We start from the raw sequence: 18,891 nt of genomic DNA on the forward strand, positions 1-18,891 counted from the left end.
CTTGCAGACAATCCTAGTTAAATGGGCACAATATACAGTCTTCATACATACCTTGTAACGTTATTTGTATTTTGAAGATTGAACGTAAAATAATCATGGTAACGTTACGGAGTTCGAACGCAGTACAAGGTAAAAATGCGACTTTACTGCATTATGAAATATAACGTTCGGCTCCAAATACTAGTAACTAGCAAACTATTAAAAGAAGGCTCGACGAAAATCGTTAATCAACAGACAATAGGTGTGAACTATTCATCCCTGTCCCTGCCGTGCCACTAGATCAGTACGTGGTAATTGGGTACTTTGCATGTGAAGGAATCGTGTCCTCGCTAGAAATCTACTGGTTGTGTTTTAGCAACGAGCCCCCCCCCCCCCCCGAAGTTTTCGTCCATGAATGAGGTAACTAGTGATGTATACAAGTTTCATTGTTGTTCTCGTTGTCGTGCGAATTAGCGCAATCGTGGTCATGTTCTCAGAATGGAGGCGGTAGCGGGACGGAAAACTTCAGTATTTGAGTTGTTTTACTCTTAGCAATAAACGTACTGATTAGTCTTCATGAGCAAGGTCTTTAAAAAATGAGTATGGTACATACTTCATTGATACTAAGATACCAGACACAAAAGAAATTCTGATGTCACAAACAATTCAAATTTCTATGAGACTAAACTTTTTTAGGACGCCTCAGGGGCTATCCTAACAGTAAGTATAGTATATGTCCAATTGGCAAAAAGAGGGTTGACGGATCGTCGAAATTTTTTTTATTTGCTGGGAACTTTGGAGATGCCTTCCATAATTAAACCAGGGGCTATATTGCATGGTTAATGAGCTCAGTTTATTAAACCACAACATTAAATGATAGGGCAATGAAACACATGACATATGTAACTGAAAAGGAGAGAAATATCGACAGACTTAAAATATAGGAATTGTTATCTAATTTGCATGACTAATGAGATAATATTCTTATAATAACATAACATTAAATAATGGGAATTTCATTTTGCGACATTTGGTGGATATGTTAAGTTGAACATTATCAGACATAAATCATGTATGAGAGTCTCATTTACATGATTTATGGTAAAATGGAACATTTACATAATTTATGACAAAATATTACAATTATAGCTTTCTTTGCCAAGACTTTCATACATTGAGCATATTGTTATTTAGCCAGAGAAGATGATAAACTGAAATAATTTATGCAAATGATATCATGAGGAAATCAATGGAGACATTTACAATAGGTAGGTCGCTTGTCACCAATAAGAGTCTTTTTACAGCATACATTATTCTTCATAGATAGAACACGAATATGAAAACACCACAACAATTATTGATATTTATAAACAACAAAACCATCTCCATTTTTATTTCAACCCCTTATTTTTCTTTTTAAAATTGACTTTTTAGTATCCGAATATTCGATTTGGGAAAGAATGCCCCCTTAAAAACCTGAAATATAAGATAGTACAAGTAGACACTCACCGTTTCTCAAATCTTTCCAAAGTTGCTGCTTGCTCTTTCTGTTTATTTGCCAGTTCCCATGGTGACAAGAAGTCTGATGGTCTCTGGAAGGCACAGTTACAAGTGGTATCTCTGTACGAGAGGGGGGAGGGTGAAAACATATTAGAGTCTAGTACGCACCATTTTAATTTTTTTGGTTTCGGATTTTTTCAGGTAATTATATCAAGCAAGTTGGTGGGCGAAAATATAAAGGAAACAGACATCCTGGACTCAAATGCTACAACAGGAGCCAAAGAATGAACTGGTTAACGTTTCGAAAACAATAAAATTTCAACATCGAATTCATTGAAAGGTGGAACAGAGCAGTACATAGTAACACGAGGTATTCAATCAACTGCTGTTTTCAAAATATGAACATTTGGGGTTTGATTTACATCTTAAACGGACCTGAATGTGAATGGTACATGTGAGACAGTTTTTAAAAATTTTATTACAAGTCAGAAAACGTTACAGCGAGGCGACGAACCCAAGAACTAAGAAAATATGTTGGTGGTCGTAATTAGCTATGAAAAGTAGTCTGCTGTCTTCGAGCACAAAACTTTTTTTTCTTTTACACAACCAGTTTTTCTCACTTGCTGACGTTTCGATGTCTGTCAGACATTTTCCTCAGAGCTTCTAACTTCTAACTTTGACCACGTTTCCAGAAAGAACTGTGTTATTGACTGGGAGGGGGCAAGAGTTATAGACAGGGAAGACAACAGGCGCATCCGTTGGATTAAAGAAGCAGTCTGGATAAGAAAATCCACCCCAGTGATGAACCGGGACGAAGGGGGGTACGCCACGTTTGGGATAGTGTTCTTGCCGCAAAAAGCTAAGCCACATTTGGGATAGTGTTCTTGCCGCAAAAGCGCCACCTACATCGGCTACATATAGCGGCAAGAAGCAGAACTCCAGTTAGAAGCTCTGAGGAAGATGTCTGACAGACATCGAAACGTCAGCAGGTGAGAAAAACTGGTTGTGTAAAAGAAAATTCTTATGTCCTATGATCTACCAACCTGATGAAATTATTTTCGGGAGCACAAAACTGTTCCAAAGTACTTATAATAGACGAATTTAGTATAAACAGAAAGACGAGTTTGCTTACTCTTCTGTCGGAATGTCTACCTGTTCCCGACGCAGGGAGCGCAGGATCGTTTTGACTTCGTACCCCGACGGAGCCTGTATAGCACCCGGGTCACTTTTAGCTACTGAGTCGGCTGTTAGGTTGAACTTGAACAAATAATTGCCACAAAACCTGTATATTTGGAGGTATGGAACAAAGTAAAATAAAATACCATGAATGGTAGGTGAATGAATGATTTAATGAATACCATTATTGTAACATTGTTGTAGTAGAGATCGTTTTGAACTAGATCTAGATAGTGTCCACACAAAATATCGTGTACCTTTTTGTGATGAGTCAGAAAAAAACACCTGATCATGTAGTTTTCTTGAAAATTTGAAACAAAATTAACGAACAATTGAACAATACGTGCATGTACAAAAATGTCAGCAAGGTAAGACAATTATCAGAGCATATCGGGATAAATCCATATTTGATTAGTACAACATGCACTATTGACCAATCGTATTTGAGTAGTCAGGAAAATAAACATCTCGTTTGTAACGTACACCACGAGACTGTTTTTACTTAAGCTTTTTACTTGAGCATACAAAATACATTTGCAAGAGGGGGAGGGTGCAAGACACTTACCAGCCGACGAAAAAGAAAAGAGCGCTTCGGAAAAGCCGTGACATGGTCTCATGATCTGGTCTCATGTTGATGATCGTCCTGTGTATGGTTGACATCAAAATGAAAACAAATCAATATAATCAATGTAAAATGAAAATGACTGTTCTTCATTTGTTGTCAAAAGTGTGGGCTGGTGTAGAAACGTACACAATCTGAGCGCCCATTTATTTCAGAATATAAGGTAGTGTGATTTCTTAGCGGTAACTAATAGTTTGCTTTAAACCAGGTGATAACGCCTTTTTATGCGTGAGCAGCTATTTTAACTAGAATTTCACTGTCAAAATGGGAAAGAAAAAGATTCGAGCCATCGGCAAATAAAAGATAGTCGTCGAAGCCTCTGGCATGTTCTGCTAGTTTGTTTATATAGATTAGAAATAGCAAGGACCAACTTGAAGGATCATTTCGTCATGCCCAGCAGCTAATAAGGTGGGGTCTACTTGTAATATGATATAGCTTAGATGGTCTTCTTGTACTTTAAGCTTTTCAATTTCTCAAGGAAAGCCTGATGTTTAACAAAAAAAAATCATTAAAATTATCACAGATCCCATCTTTGTTTTCGGTAGTTTTATTACCAATCTTGTTTGGACCAGGTATTTAACTCTTGTCACGATTTAGTACTTCATTAGGCCACAGCAAGTCAATTTTATAGATGACATCCTAAATAGTATGCAGAATGCAAAAATAGTGAGATAGCGCGAAAAAAAAACAAGATGGGTAAAAAGAAAGACAAGATGGCAGGCTAAATTTTCAAAATAGACACCATAAACATCATAACAAGATTTGAAGTGACAAAACGTGGCATCACAACTAACAACTTCGAAGGCATTCATGCCTGTATTAAAGAAGTGAACTAGTGTAGTAAATGTGATACTAGTGTGGTACACTGGTATCACTTGCCAAGTTGGCAACTACATTAATGGCTTCCATATTGATGTCATTTAGGATTTTACCATGGTCAATATTGACCGAAGGAGGCCATACCCAATTGATGGCACTTTTACAACTATCCAACGACTCCAACTTCTTCAACTATAGTCATGGCTACCTCCCTAGTGTCACTTCTACAAGTATGATTATTAGGCTACAGCACAACATGTTTGCCTATTTTGGTCTATCTGACCATCACCGAAGAGGAAAAAAATCTTGCGCGCGCTGATGTCATCCATAAAATGTACTTGCTGTGGCTTTAGTCAACTTCGATGTTTCTTTGCTTTTGCTAGTAGAGTCAATTACTTTCTATGGTAGCATGCTTTCTTCGTAGTTTTCAGGAGACGATAAAAACTTTTTTGGTATTTTTTGTGCAAACTGTGGTTTAACATCATAGGTGTGTGGTTTTTGACATATTTAGTGTAAAGTTGTTTTCTCTGCGTATTGACTTTACAAGTCCACTGGTTAAAAAGCTTTTTTGAGGGGAGTAATGTTTTTTTTTTTTTAATTTTCATTTAAAGCATTGTTCGTAAAGAGATCCATATCTTTCAAGAAAATGATTGTAATTTTTTCTCTGTCAGTTTCATTTAGTTTGACGTTCCAGAAAATTCCTGATAGGGATTCTGTGACCTCCTGAGTATTCCTGTGTAAATTATTACTTCCATGAAGATGGAAGTATTGTTTCTCAATCCTGTTTTCATTCTGGAGTTTCTATGCGGGGTATATCTCAAGAACCGCTGGAAGGTTTGCAATGGTTTTCTGTAGTAGGGATAATGGTGATAGTGCATGTCAATTTTGGGCCCCCTGTTGGTTGACCTTGGTACTGCAGCAGCACGTTTTGTATTGCTGTGGTGTTGATTTTTATGTGGTGGGTAGGTGTAAAGTAGATGCTTATTTTGTGTAAATCTAGCTGGTTGTTGTGGGTCCGCAAATTTCTTTTGTGGATGTTTGTGGGTCCGTCAAATAACTTAAACTAGAGTTCGACGACCCCATACCTTCGCCAAATGATTCTATCTTTTACAACTGCTGTATTAATTGTTTGTCATTTATTATGCAAATAAGGTTCTCATTTGCATAAATCACATTACTTGACCATGTTCTCCACCAAACAGCAGACGCACGCAATCTATGCACATGTTATGAAAGGCTCGTTTTTCTATAAAAGACACTTTGAATTGACCCCCATCGGAGGTCATGGAACTGCAGGCGACGAACGGGAAGTGTCGGTAGTATCAAGGCGCAAATTCCCGCCGGCCGAAGAAGTAACGTAATCCAACGTATACAGTATCAACACCGATATATTCCTTTACCATTCACCACAGTTTCCACCTCTCAGTTGTGCACGGAAGAATAACTACGGCCTTTGCACGTACTGCGGTGCACTATTTTAACCCGAACTACTTTTGGGGACGGGGGTCGCGGATAAATACTGTGTTATGAGACCTTATATGAGTCCATCTGGCAGGTGACCTTGAAACCCCAAGCAGATGAAGGGTTGTTCATTTGACAATGTATATCTCCTGGGATGTTGTACATATAGTGTAATTAAGGACTACAAGCAAAGGGAGGACACACCCCTACACACTTTTAATAACAACTACTTGGACACAAATGGAAACTGGAATTAGATACAAGTCACGTGAATCAGAAGATAGTTGGCGTAAACAATGATGAAAGTTTATAGACCCATTGTATTGTATTGTATTTGCATTGTATTTCATGATAGGACTCTCAGGTGACATACGTAACTGAGAAAAATATTGATAGATACCAATTATGCAAATGAAGACCAAATTTACATAATTGATTAGAAAATGATATTCCTCAATGGTAATGGGTGGGAACTTCATCCACATGTTGAAGTTGAACATTATTACTGCGGACCAGTCCCCTGCTCTCAGTTGTGATCAAAATATTATTTAGGTTCATGAATTGTTAGAAAGAAAGAAAGGGTCATTGATAGAATCGTAGATAGAGTTCCATAAGTAATTAAGAATTCCCGTAATTCCAGATGTTTCCATAACAAGACTTCAATACGTGTTATATATGTTATCAAGGGCAGGTGTAACATTAGGCCATCGCTAGTAAATTTTATGGATGACATCAGCGCGCTCATTAATTTCACCTATTCTTGTTTTTTGAGGATGTTCAACATGACGAGGAAGTACCAAAATGCGAACATACTTTGCCTTGATTTTCCTTGTAGAAGTAACACTTAGGAGGTAGCCATGAGTGTAGTTGTAGAAGACTAGTTGGATAGTTCTAAAAGTGGCCATGACGAAATTATGACTGGAGATAATACTCACTATCGTGCGGCTTCGCTCCACGGTTAGAGAAATGTGGAGGTCTCCTTGATTAACCCCAAATTTACTCAGAGGTACGTGGTAGGTTTCTCTTGCTGAGTCGGTCTCCAAGTCGTGATGAGTTCGGCCTAGAATATTCTGAAGTCTGGCAGTCCCTTATATCAAACATAGGACGGTTGTGGCGCTTCGCTTTTCGGTGATCGTTATCTTACAGACAACATGCTGCATCCTGCTTGAACCAATGGGATATCCGGGAGGGGTGTGATCGTGTAGTTATATTTCAGCCATACCATAGGTATGGTGAAATATATTGTAATCGTAATGTTTCTTCTTCTTTCTTTCTTCTTTCTCCTGTCAAATCTTCAAAACACGTTATCTCCGTCGTTCCTGATCGAACCGAATGACTTGAAATTTGGCACAAAGATAGAGTGGGCCAATACCCCCAGACTTTTTTTTTACATTTTTTTTCATAACTGCCTCTAAAATGAGTTTATTGAGGTTTTATGGTCATTTTTTTGCCAAAACGGTATATTTTGCCCCCCTGTTCCATGGAATTACAATTAAATGACCTGAAATTTGGTATGGATAGGCATTGGATATTTGGTAAAATGATCCAAGTAAAATTTATGACGTAAACTACTGTGAAAAGATTATTTTCAGCACTTTTCTGAGGGAAAATTGGTTTTCTTTCTGCCTGCTGCAGTGACATTCCGTGACCCCACAGAGCCCCACACCTGCAGGCGTTAGCAAGAGTTAATTGAATCAATGACCTAGCCAATCAGCGAAGAGGAAGGCGAAGGCTAATTAATATTCATAAGCGGGGCCTCACGATCCCGTATATAGCAGTGTTCTCGCCATGATTTTTTTCACAGTGGTCCCCCGGCTGGGTTCAGGGGCAAGCTCTTGCATTTTAGGCTATTCAGAAGACTATTTGTATCAGGTTTAGGCGCATATCTATGATAATCACAGCAGTCACTTAACTTCTCTTCAGGAGTTTAACGTAACAATATTTCAAATCAAACCGTCAAAGACAACTAAAAACTCATTAAAAAAACTTTACTCAGTTCAACAGTACTTTTGTCCGGTTTGCCATCCGATGTTGAAACGCTAGCGATAGTATTTTCGCTGCGCTGTTAGCTCCGTGCGACTTTTGTTGACGGTTTTACGAGTAACGTTATGGTTATATTTTAACTCAAGTCGCCGCGTCGCTGTCAGACGATATTCCCACGCTTGGACACGGACAATGGCAAATTTCTGTCCTGGAACAGAGTGATGGGTCATGGAGCCCTTTAGTTATATAATATGAGTTGACACCTTCTTTAGTGTGGTCAAAATGGTACTTGAGTCAGAGTCAGATGTCATAACTGTCAATTATGACCATCCCATTCCAGCATTGTGGAAAGTCTACACACATTAAGACCTATGGCCCATTCCAGCCTATTATATTTAGTAATTAATATGTTAATTTATTTTTTTCATCTTGAGAACACCTGGGTGGCACCCTCAGCAATTTTGGCTGATTTTCAAGGCGGCTAGGTAACAAAGGATGAATCAAACGCGTATGGTGAAATTCAACGACAGTCTTTCTAGCATTAATGTTAGTCTGCAGCATTTCAAGCTGTTCTTCAAACTTTGCAAGTCACCAATGGATGTTGTAACTAAATATTGGTTAAGTGGCATACGTCCCAATAAGGTCCTTGTATTAAGGTGTAGATGTATGTTACCAAACTGTTTTCCAAAGTACCCCCTTTTGTTGGGGTAATTGAAGGGAAACAAAGGGGTAGAATGGCTTTTTTTTTGTACAGTATCCAAATTTTTTTAATGAATTGTATGTAAGATTTTCAGCAAATTTTAAAGGCCCCATGACATTTGGGGAAGACTTTTGGAAAATTTTTTGCATTGCTCGCCCTTCAAATTTGCCATTTTTACATTGTCAGTAACATTCAGGATGTCAGCAAGTGATGTGCTTGCCATTGGGTGCCCCCCCCCCCCCCCCCATTTCATTTATTTGGAATGCTACAATGCATTACAAGTGGCAGCCAGGCAGCAAAACTGGTACCAGCTGCCACTGATACATACAAATCATTACAATGTACAATTCATTCGACGAAATATCAGACTATACAACAGCAATACATCATAGTTTAGTAGCAGTAATTTTACAAGGAACAAAATACATCATTATCATTTTAATCAATATACATAACATTATCATCATCATCAATATAAACAGCAATAAGCGAGAAAAAAGATCGAGAAAAGATGGAACGGTTGGAAAGGGTTTAGAATTTTACAAGTTAGTGATTAGATAAAAGGTGGTTTCTGCATTTGGCCTTGAAGATTCTGACGGTGGCGGACTCTGTGACTCCACTGAGTAGAAGGTGGCATTCACTTCACTTCACCATTGTGAACTTTTCATTTATTAAGTATTCACTGCATCTGCTGCAACATGGCAACATCTGCAATGGCTCGTCTGTCCAGGATCTGGAAATCCAACAACATCAGCTTTACTGTCAAGTACAAGCTCTACAAGACCCTAGTTGTGTCCATACTGTTGTTTGGGTGTGAGACCTGGACGCTACTGGCATCCACAGAGAGAAAAATCCAAGCCTTTGAGATGAAGTGCATGCGGAAGCTACTTCACATCTCGTACTATGAACACATCACAAACGAGTATGTGCGGGAACAGGTACGCGGTCTTGTTGGCCCTCAAGAACCAATCTTAGGGACAGTTAAAAGACGCAAACTGCAATGGTTTGGGCATGTTACCAGACACAACAACCTGGCCAAGACAATCCTGCAGGGAACAGTAGAGGGAGGGCGTCGTCGCGGACGTCAACGCAAAGCTTGGCAGGACAACATCACTGACTGGACGGGCCTCAGCCTACAGGAGAGACTAACCATGGCTAGGGAAAGAAGAACCTGGAGGCAAATCTCGATCTTCATGTCTACCTTGTCCCCCAAACGACCTGGAGGTCAAGGGACTAGGTAGGTAGGTAGGTAGGTAGGCTGATAAACATTCACACCACACCCGGTACAGTATGTATGTGTGTGTGTGTGTGGGGGGGGTGATTTGGGGCTGATTCAACTACCAAAAACATGTTCACAATACAAGAAGTTTCTTTTTTACCATGATCACAGCCTTGTAGATTTTGTTACCTCCGTATCCATGGCCATCTACACTTTCAAAGCCATCTACACCACAGCATACCATATGGTCTGTAATGTAATTTAATCCGTTATGAAGAACGTTATTGCACGACAATTGTACATGGCACAATGTTTGCCTATCTTTGAATTATGGGAGTTGTGGCATCTAAAGATATATACAAATCTGTCAGTCTTTTTTCTGTTTACATGGGTACACAGATTTCCATTTCTTATTTGATTTCAATAATGATTGAGTTATATTCAGATTAACATTGTAAAGCATTTGTCTTACATGTACTTGTCTTGAGTTAACTTAGGTTGATATTTATTGATTCTTGCTCTATTACATTTATTTCATTTGATATTGCTAGCGATTACTATATGCTGCATGTGTGTACGGGGTTTCACCACAGAGATCTTTGGAAAACGCCAAAAATCCATGTGACACGAAACCCTGGTTATACAAAATAAACAAACAAGACAAACATGTGACCTATAGAAATATCTACATACATTGACCCGTTGAGATGTCTTCAAAATTCGACAAATCTATCGGATCTACTTCTATTCTGAACAGCTATTCACTGATTATTTAACAGTTTTTTTTTTACTTAATGGTCACCACGTAACAAGACCTGAAGGCCACTCAAGGTTACGGGTTACATTATAACTGTAACGGCATCTCTTCGCCCTAGGTCAGAAACATCATGATTGAGACCAGCTCAATTGCTCACTATGAGTGACTCCATTTAACGTCCTATCCGAAGTATGGCCCTAGCCGAAGCTAGGTACTCATTTTCACCTGAGTAATGTCAGGAAAGTCCCAAGGGCACAAGATCGGTAACACGGCTGTCGGATTCGAACCCGCGACCTCTCGGTCACGAGACAAAAATACTACCACTGCACTACACGGTCCCACAGAGTACAGAGCTTTGTGGACTCACCTGTGTTACCATTTTTCTATTTGGGTCATGCAGGGTCATTCTAGTCACTAACTGAGTAAGTTGAACTTGGTAGTTTAGGGCTAAGATATATTTAAATTGGACTCTTGCTGTCGGTGACGAATATTAAATGTTGAAATTTAAATTTTTTTCAAGTTTTTTTTATCAGAGACTTTGAGAGTCATTGAAATTCATGTACTTTTTAAGTTGCTGACTATAGTTTTTCGATCGTTACAACTATGAAGTGTTTTCCCAAGAAGAAATGATCTCACTTGATAGTGGTTACTTCTTCGTCTTAGCCTTAGTTGTATTCTTCTTAGTTGTTCCCCAGTCTATCTGTGTACAGTCCAGGTCATGCTTAAACAGACTATATTTGTGCTTTGAATCTTTCGTTTTTTCTCCGGGGAATCTAAACCTCTCGTATTTTCGGTTTTCGGGTCCCCCTGTGCGGTTGTGCCCAATGACGTTGTTGCGACAAGCGGCAGTCCGGAGCCTTCCAAGTGCCGATAAGAATAATTCTGTAAAAAATGCAAAACTTTAGCATAAGCTAACTTCAGAAAAGGAAAGAACATTATGCTTGTTGTTGAACGAATTTTGCTAAATGCTTTGACCTTGATTTTGCCAAACGTAAACTGTACGTCACATCCTTGAGTATTTTTCAGGATCCAAGAGGAAAGCAAACGAAAGGAGTTCATCGCACTGGCAAACTAGTGCTGGAACAAGATTCAGCACTTGAATTCCAGTCCTGACGGAGCTTCAGCACTGGAACAGAGCCATTCAGCACTGGGAAACCAGTGCTGAACTTTCTTCATCACTAGGTGCCCAGTGCTGAGGCGGCTTTGCCCATTGAATCAACACTGGAATACCAGTGCGGAAGGTGAAGCTTTCGTAGACTTGAGCACGGCATTCTGAAACATACCTGCGTGTCCAATCCTAGCCAATGCTGGATCTGGGTCGAATCCGATGGACTTCATTTCATTTGTTGACGCTATGAAGAAATTTTCGCAGATTTCGTTGGCGTAACAACCTGAGGAGTATCATAATGTTTACATTATCAGACGAATATAAGGTACAACAAATGTCTTTATGCAAACATGACGTCGGTATAGACATGCAAATATTACAATTTGTACTGAAAATGTCCAAAACATCAATCGATATGTTGTTATCTAATTGCTCTAAGTTCTATGCTAATGGCAGTACTGAATGGATCAAATATGCTCAACGTTTGAGTGCCATTTGAAATGTTTTTACAGTTACTAATTCTATGAACCATGTTCTTCTTTTGCCATGTCTAATTGAATTAACAAATCCACTTCGACAAAATCAAATAATAAATGAATATAGAGTTGTAATATTGGAGGGAATGGAAATTTACTTCAGTACTTGCTTTTTGCTTGCATTTTTGTTGTTTGTTTATCTTTAAAAATTTAGAAAATAATGATTACCAGGGAAACCCGGGATCTCGTGAAAGTGGTTGGGTTTGAATTGGTGCCGTAAGCAGATGTGGTCCTCGTCACCGGTAATTTCAAGCGTGCTGGAAAACCTGGATACCCTCTTCTCGAATGTTGCGCTCACCTAATGTACATGAAAGATGGGTTAGATCTTGCGCTTCAGCAAAACAGTACTGAAACAAAGTATAGCTTACTATCGATGCTACAACAACGTCAACGTAACATAAAAATAGAAAAAATAACGGTTATAGCCGTTATGTTCAGTTCAACAATGGAAAAAAGTAGACAGAAGGAGCTATATGAGAGACTAATCATCAAATGTAGATTTTTAGACATAAAAAATTCACGTCATAAAACATAATTTAATTCACCAGATGAAAGTTTGTCTTGTCCAACAGTGATACAAACATGTCCAGTCTTGTCTCATTCCTGATGTAGTGGTCATCGTCGGTATACAGGAAGTATTCCGTTGATACTTGTGATAACCCCAGATTTCGGCCGGCGAAGTAACCCTAGGATAGAAAATAAATATGTAGCACGGTGGTTCTTTACCTTTGCCAAGACGGTTGATCTATCCGCAGCGTTTCTTTGAAACAGTGATTGAGTGTCGTTGTGTTTGTGGTTTAACAGGAAGAAGGTATTAACACATTGTTGTGAAATTTGTTATGTCAACAAAACGAATGTCATGTTTATAGATTGGCCTCCCAGCGGATTCCAATGGCACTACAACAGAACTTCCGATCTTTGTACATTTGTATCTCATGTTCTGAACATACTATGACTTTTTCAATTTTTTTCAGTGACAGGTAGCTTTTGAGCGGGGGAATAATTAGTGTGAAATGATGCACAATTGTGAGTGAGCGAGTGAGTGAGTGAGTAAGAGGCTTTTTTGTCGAGTTTTGTTTTTGGAAGCGGAAATGACGTACTGTTTTTTTTTCTGGCATCCGGAAATGATCGACGTTCGAAGCGGAAATGACATACTGTTTTTTGCGGCATCCGGAAAGGATCGACGTTAGAAGCGGAATTGACGTACTGTTTTTTCTGGCATCCGGAAATGATCGACGTTAGGCGCTTGAACACTGGTGAAGAGCTCGCTGGGGGTGTCGTCTGCAATGACCATCCTCGTCCCCGGGTAGTGCTCTTGGAAGGAGGCGATGAGCCGCTTGAGATTGCTGTACCGGTAGAAGGTCTTTACCACCACAGTCACTCTGTCTTGGAACTTTCCTGAAATTATAAGGAAAAACAATATAACGTTTTCCAGGAACATTCATAATTTCTACCGTTAATACAATTTAAAGAGTCGACCAGAACACACACTGCGTTTAGTGACTGTTGTACAAAAACACAAACGACGACAAAGTAAAAATATAATAATTATATATATATATGCATATGCTTACCTCCTTTTTGATCATATAACCAGGGCAACTGTACCTGCTGGATGTGTATCGGTATAGTTGCAGTAAAACCTGCGTATTGAAGCCGCACTACAAAAAGAGAGCAATGTAATATTATCACTAAGATTCGCTTGTCCAACGATTGAGTCTATCTATATTGGTACCGGTGTCCTATCCAAGAGTTGACTAAGAAAAAAAGGATAACGGTTACAATAATAGCAAAATCCTGAGTTGAAACATACAGCAAGACCGATAACAACGAGTTTATAGTGGCCGATTGTTCTCCCATTCTTTATAACGTGCCATTACTCGACATGGAATGTATTACTAGTAGTACGAATTCAAGATTCAACATGATCAATGGCTCTGTTCCTTCGGCGTTGCCAAAAAATGTTGTCTTGTTTATTCTTAGCTAACTTAGTTAGTGCTACTATTTGATTCATACCTCAAGGTCATGATGACCACGCCCCCTCCAATCTTACAGCTCCCGTGTACTTATTACGTTACCTAATTACATACTTGTAATATATTTTAATTTGATGACGTGATTGAACAACATCCAAGATGGCGGGCCATGTCATTAGCGACGGTAAAATCAGGTTATTTTTACCCAGATTCAGTCAACATCTTTTATTTTAAAATTGTCGACGGAATTTGGGTAAAAATAACCCGTCATTATACATCAGAACGTTACAATAGATAAGACAAAACGTTACAATGACATCATCCTCAACGGATTTGATGATCGTAACCCAAGTCATTTTGAAATTATAAGGGGCCAACCCCTGGACCTAGAAAGGCTCCAAAAACTTGGCAAAAGCCTAGTCTCGATAGGGTTACGTTACCTAAGTCGAATGTGTTCGCATCATATAGAGTGCTCCGATACACGATGTACTGCAGTTGTCTGTTCAACAGAGATGGGCTAGTCGTGCGGATGGTCAACTGCGCGGTCCCTTCCCCCTCCGCAGCTACATTATCCACACTGCTAGCGAGGTCGAAAACACCCTTCTCTGCACTTAGATGTATCTAGAACAGTAAAGAAATAACATTTTCACGTCACGTCACAGGGACACCAACATTGAGGCGAACTCACCTAAAACTATACATTTCAAGCATTTTCGGACATCTAAAGATATTCTAATCATTTAGTAGTAATGTACATAGCCCAAGGAAGAGAGAACTAGTACTGGTCACGAAAACTTGCCAATTTATCTTATAGAATCGTAGTGTTATGATTGAGCTATAAACAGAATCGTAGTGTTATGATTGAGCTATAAACCACTGAAATACGAAACAAAAGACACCAACATAGCGGCCAGAATCTACCTGCTTCATTGATGAAGTTCTGTACTACCTACATTATTAACCTCCTAGCGCAATGAGTCAAGAACAGCTAGACGACAAAATCTCCGAAAGATGTTCATTGTTGTGAGTTGCAACTCTCTAAACGGTTCTAGGACCTAACATGTTTTTAAATTGTACATGTACTTGTACGGAACGTGCGTGCGTTGTCTGAAAATCAATCAACTTTGCCTATACTACCAATCAATGTCTATGTACGGGAGACTGTGTAAAATGGAGACCATACCATATATACACTGCATGTGCATTTGCCAACATATAGCTGTAAAACGTATTTGAGCTTTATCATAATTATAACATTTGAAGGGAATGGTATATAGAGATTGTGAAGCTTAACAACCTATAAAATATGAAAACGGTATCATAGACGCAATTCATCGCTTTCGTTGTCAAACGCAATAATGTAATAGATTTTCTAATATTAATATGTGAATTTTAAGAGATCCAGAGAGATGTAGGAACAGTAATCGCCGAGATGGTCACACTTCCGATATCCATGTGTTCAAGACGTTCTTCAGAAGGCCCCAAGAACATATTTTAGAGTGAAAGTTTGAAACTTACCGTTAGCTGTGTTTGATCTTGGACAACACTGGCTTCGAACCAATCTATGTGAACTCCTGAAGATATAAGAGAAAAGGAGGAGAGCAAATTTTGGTTTGATTTGTTTTGTGTCTTTGGTTGTTTTTATATCTTACATCTTGTAAATGAGGAAAAAATTGTGCGATCCACTCATTTGCTTTAAATACCGCTTCTAAGATTTGTCGCACTGAGACCCATAACTCTCTAACGCTCTTGGAAATCTTTCCAGCCACATAAAACTAACGTTAAGTGGTGAAGCGTCGGGACTTAATATACATAAGACACTGACAATCTAAAACTAAATTGAGTGATAAATTTGGCCTTTTAAAATTTGTTACCATACAGTGAGTTCCCTTTAGTGCTAAGTTTAACCAAATTACAGTATTCTTAGATTAGCATCACAACTCATCGGTGTGTATAGTTTACACAAAAATAAAAGAAGAATACATAGAGGCCTGTTGATACAATTTAAAAAAACGTTGGGCTACGGTCTATTGAAAATCAAGGACACCAACATGGTGGTCAGCACCTACCATCTTTATGAGAATGCTGTATGTAAGCTCCATACCTTTTAACCTGACCGTCTTCAAGGGCCTGCAGTAGACACCGTGAGCCGGGTAGCTGATCGGTGAAGACCCTTCCGCTTGGTTGTGAACATCCCTTAGGTCAATACGCCTAAGGGAACGGGTAGAATTTTATGTATGTTAGGAGCTAGATCAAGAAAGATGTACATTTGATCAGAAGTTGAATAAGAATTAAAGTTCACTTCATAATGTAGCGTACGTTGAACATAGCTAAAATTGTGACAACCATGTGACTGAACGTCATGACCCGAAACTCTACAAGCATTTATGTGATAGGCAATACATAGATCCACCTTTGATTACAACTTGAATTAGAAATATATTTTACCTCGTCACGTAGCGTACTTTGAACTTGACTTAAGTTCACAATTTTCGTCAAACACAAAAAGTGGCCTACTTTAAGGGACAGTCACGTGACAATCAAATAAGATACCAAATTTTGCAACAATGCATTTGATAGACATTCTAATGATCCATATATGGTACAAATTTCAATCCAAAAAAAAATACCCGAGCGGCACTTATAGCGTTACAAAGTTAAGCCAAACATTAAATTTTTGAAGCTTGAAACATCGTATTGTGTTCAGGCTGCCCAAGAACTAAAATGTTCTTCTTTGGAAATTTCACAACAATTTTAAAAAAGGCAAAATGTTGGTCTATTTAGATCTTGTTTTGCTTTGCTGATAGATTTAAAGGTGTCGCCGAGATAGTGCCGTAAAATATGCTGATTTTCGTGTTTTTGAGATGCAAAAATGTTGGAAAATTGCCAGAAAACTTGATTTGCCCGTTACCATGGCAACAATGAGTTTTGATCTAAAAGAAAGCTATTTTGAGGGGTTGTGGACCAAGTACTATCACTGTGCAAAATATGAGCCAAATCTATTGTTTACCCCTGCAGCCATTGTTTGATCCTTACAGACATTTGCTCTTAGCACATTAAACACTCTAATCTGTACTACTTGCAGTTTTCGAATCTGACATGTTGGCCACATTATTTAAGACTGATCATAGAAATTGTTGCCTCACTTATTTAAGAATTGAGAAATTCGATACCAAATTTGCATAATGTTAAATGATGTGAATTCTACCCTTGTGACATTTCGTGGCTATGTTAAGTTGGATATTATCAGACATAAATCATGCAAATAAGGGTCTCATATACATAATTTATGACAAAATGCTACATCTACGTAAGTACTAGTTATGAGAAATTCTACAACAGCTTTCTTTGGTAAGACTTTCGTACATACTATTTTTATTTATCCAGAGAGGATGAAATAAGTAAATCAGATGACATGATGAGGATTTTATCATAAATGAGCAACATTTATAATAAATGGGTCACTTGTCGTTCATAAGAAACCACCCTTTTTTAAAGCAGTATCTGAAATATTCATCGCGTAAAACGATCTTCATCGATAGGACAGGAATAGTGAAACACACCAACAATCTATAATACATATGAACAATAAAACCAACATACCTTTTTCCATTTATAATTGGATTATTTAATCCCCCCCCCCCCCCAGACTAATATAAGATATTACAAGAAGACACTCACCGTTTTTCAAATCTTTTCAAACTTTCTGCCATTTCTTTCTGCTTATTTGCCAGTTCCCATGGAGACAAGTAGTGTGATGGTCTCTGCCCGTCACAATTACAGGGTGTCTCTCTATACGTATTGGGAGCAAAACATTTTAGACTCTAGGACGCACCAATTTGACTTTGATGGCCTTGGATTTATTTATTTCAAGTAAATGAATGAATGAAGCAAGTTGGTGGGCAAACTATATAAGAAACAGACACCCTAGAACCAAATTCTATAACGGGACTTACGGGAGCCAAACAAATATTTTCCCGTAGTCGACCCAGCTGTAGGCCACGCTTATCTCTCATGACGACCATTTCACGACCAGTAACGTTACATGGCAACATGTCACGCTCTTAGCCAACGCAACGAAGAAGCCATAGGTTTAGATCGTGCCGCAAACTGAACAAAATAACTCTACGAAATTCACAACTGTCGTTCTGTTTCGTTTTGTATTTGTCTCTATATTACCTTAGAATCGTAAGTTATGTGTGCTCGCCACTACTTACGTGTCTATACCTAGTATTTCTACAGTTACCACCACTGCAAGTACGGGGGTTTGCTTAATTGTAAACACCAGGAGGACGCTGTGAAGGAGCGTGGCAACATGTGATTAACTCACGACTTTCTCACAACCGAGTTTCGGAATGCTTTCGGACATTTTCCCAACCACCACGACACACATAGGCCTTCTCAACTGAATTGCTCCAAAGTACCTAATAATGAAGACGTCAATAGCAAATTTAAACAAAAACCCTGGAGTTACTTACTCTTCTGTCGGAATGTCTACCTCTTCCAGACGCAGGTAGCGTAGGATCGTTTTGACTTCGTACCCCGACGGAGCTTGTACAGCACCCGGGTCACTTTTAGCTACTGAGTCGGCTGTCAGGTTGAACTTGAACAAATAGTTGCCACATAAGCTGTGTGTGTGGCGGTGTGCAACAAAGTTAGAATGAATGGTAGATGAATGAATGAATAATTAATGAATACCGTCATTGTAACTGGGTGTAGTAGAAATCGTTTTGAACTAGATCTAGATAGTGTCCACAGAAAATAACGTGCAAATTTGTGTGATGAGTCAGAAAACACCTGGTCATGTAGTTTTCTTGAATACTGTTCAAAATTGCCATCAAGGTAAGAGAGCATATCGGGATAAATCCATTTTTGATAAGTAAAACAGGCACTATTCTTATTGACCAACCGTATTCGAGTAGTCAGGAAAATAGACATCTCGTTTGTAACGCTCCATTCCACCACGAAACTAATTTTACTTAAGCTTTGTAGTTAAGCATACAAAAAACATTTGCAAGAAGGGGAGGGTGCACGACACTTACCAGCCAACGAAAA

General features: G+C 38.8%; 1 protein-coding gene across 1 annotated transcript in view; it reads right to left on the minus strand.

Annotated features, from left to right (window-relative positions):
• Positions 1-16,878, minus strand: part of LOC118427416 (beta-1,4 N-acetylgalactosaminyltransferase 1-like) — a 19,725-nt gene extending 2,847 nt beyond the window's left edge. The window contains exons 1-3 of the mRNA XM_035837252.1: positions 16,847-16,878; positions 15,941-16,047; positions 15,355-15,410 (exon numbers count right to left, since the gene is read on the minus strand). Of these exons, the coding sequence (XP_035693145.1) occupies positions 15,355-15,410; positions 15,941-16,047; positions 16,847-16,878 (195 nt within the window). The remainder of the gene's footprint in view (positions 1-15,354; positions 15,411-15,940; positions 16,048-16,846) is intronic.
• Between the last annotated feature and the right edge of the window lie 2,013 nt (positions 16,879-18,891).

Source organism: Branchiostoma floridae, chromosome 1 (genome assembly GCF_000003815.2).
Source record: "Branchiostoma floridae strain S238N-H82 chromosome 1, Bfl_VNyyK, whole genome shotgun sequence".
Taxonomy (NCBI): Eukaryota; Metazoa; Chordata; class Leptocardii; order Amphioxiformes; family Branchiostomatidae; genus Branchiostoma; species Branchiostoma floridae.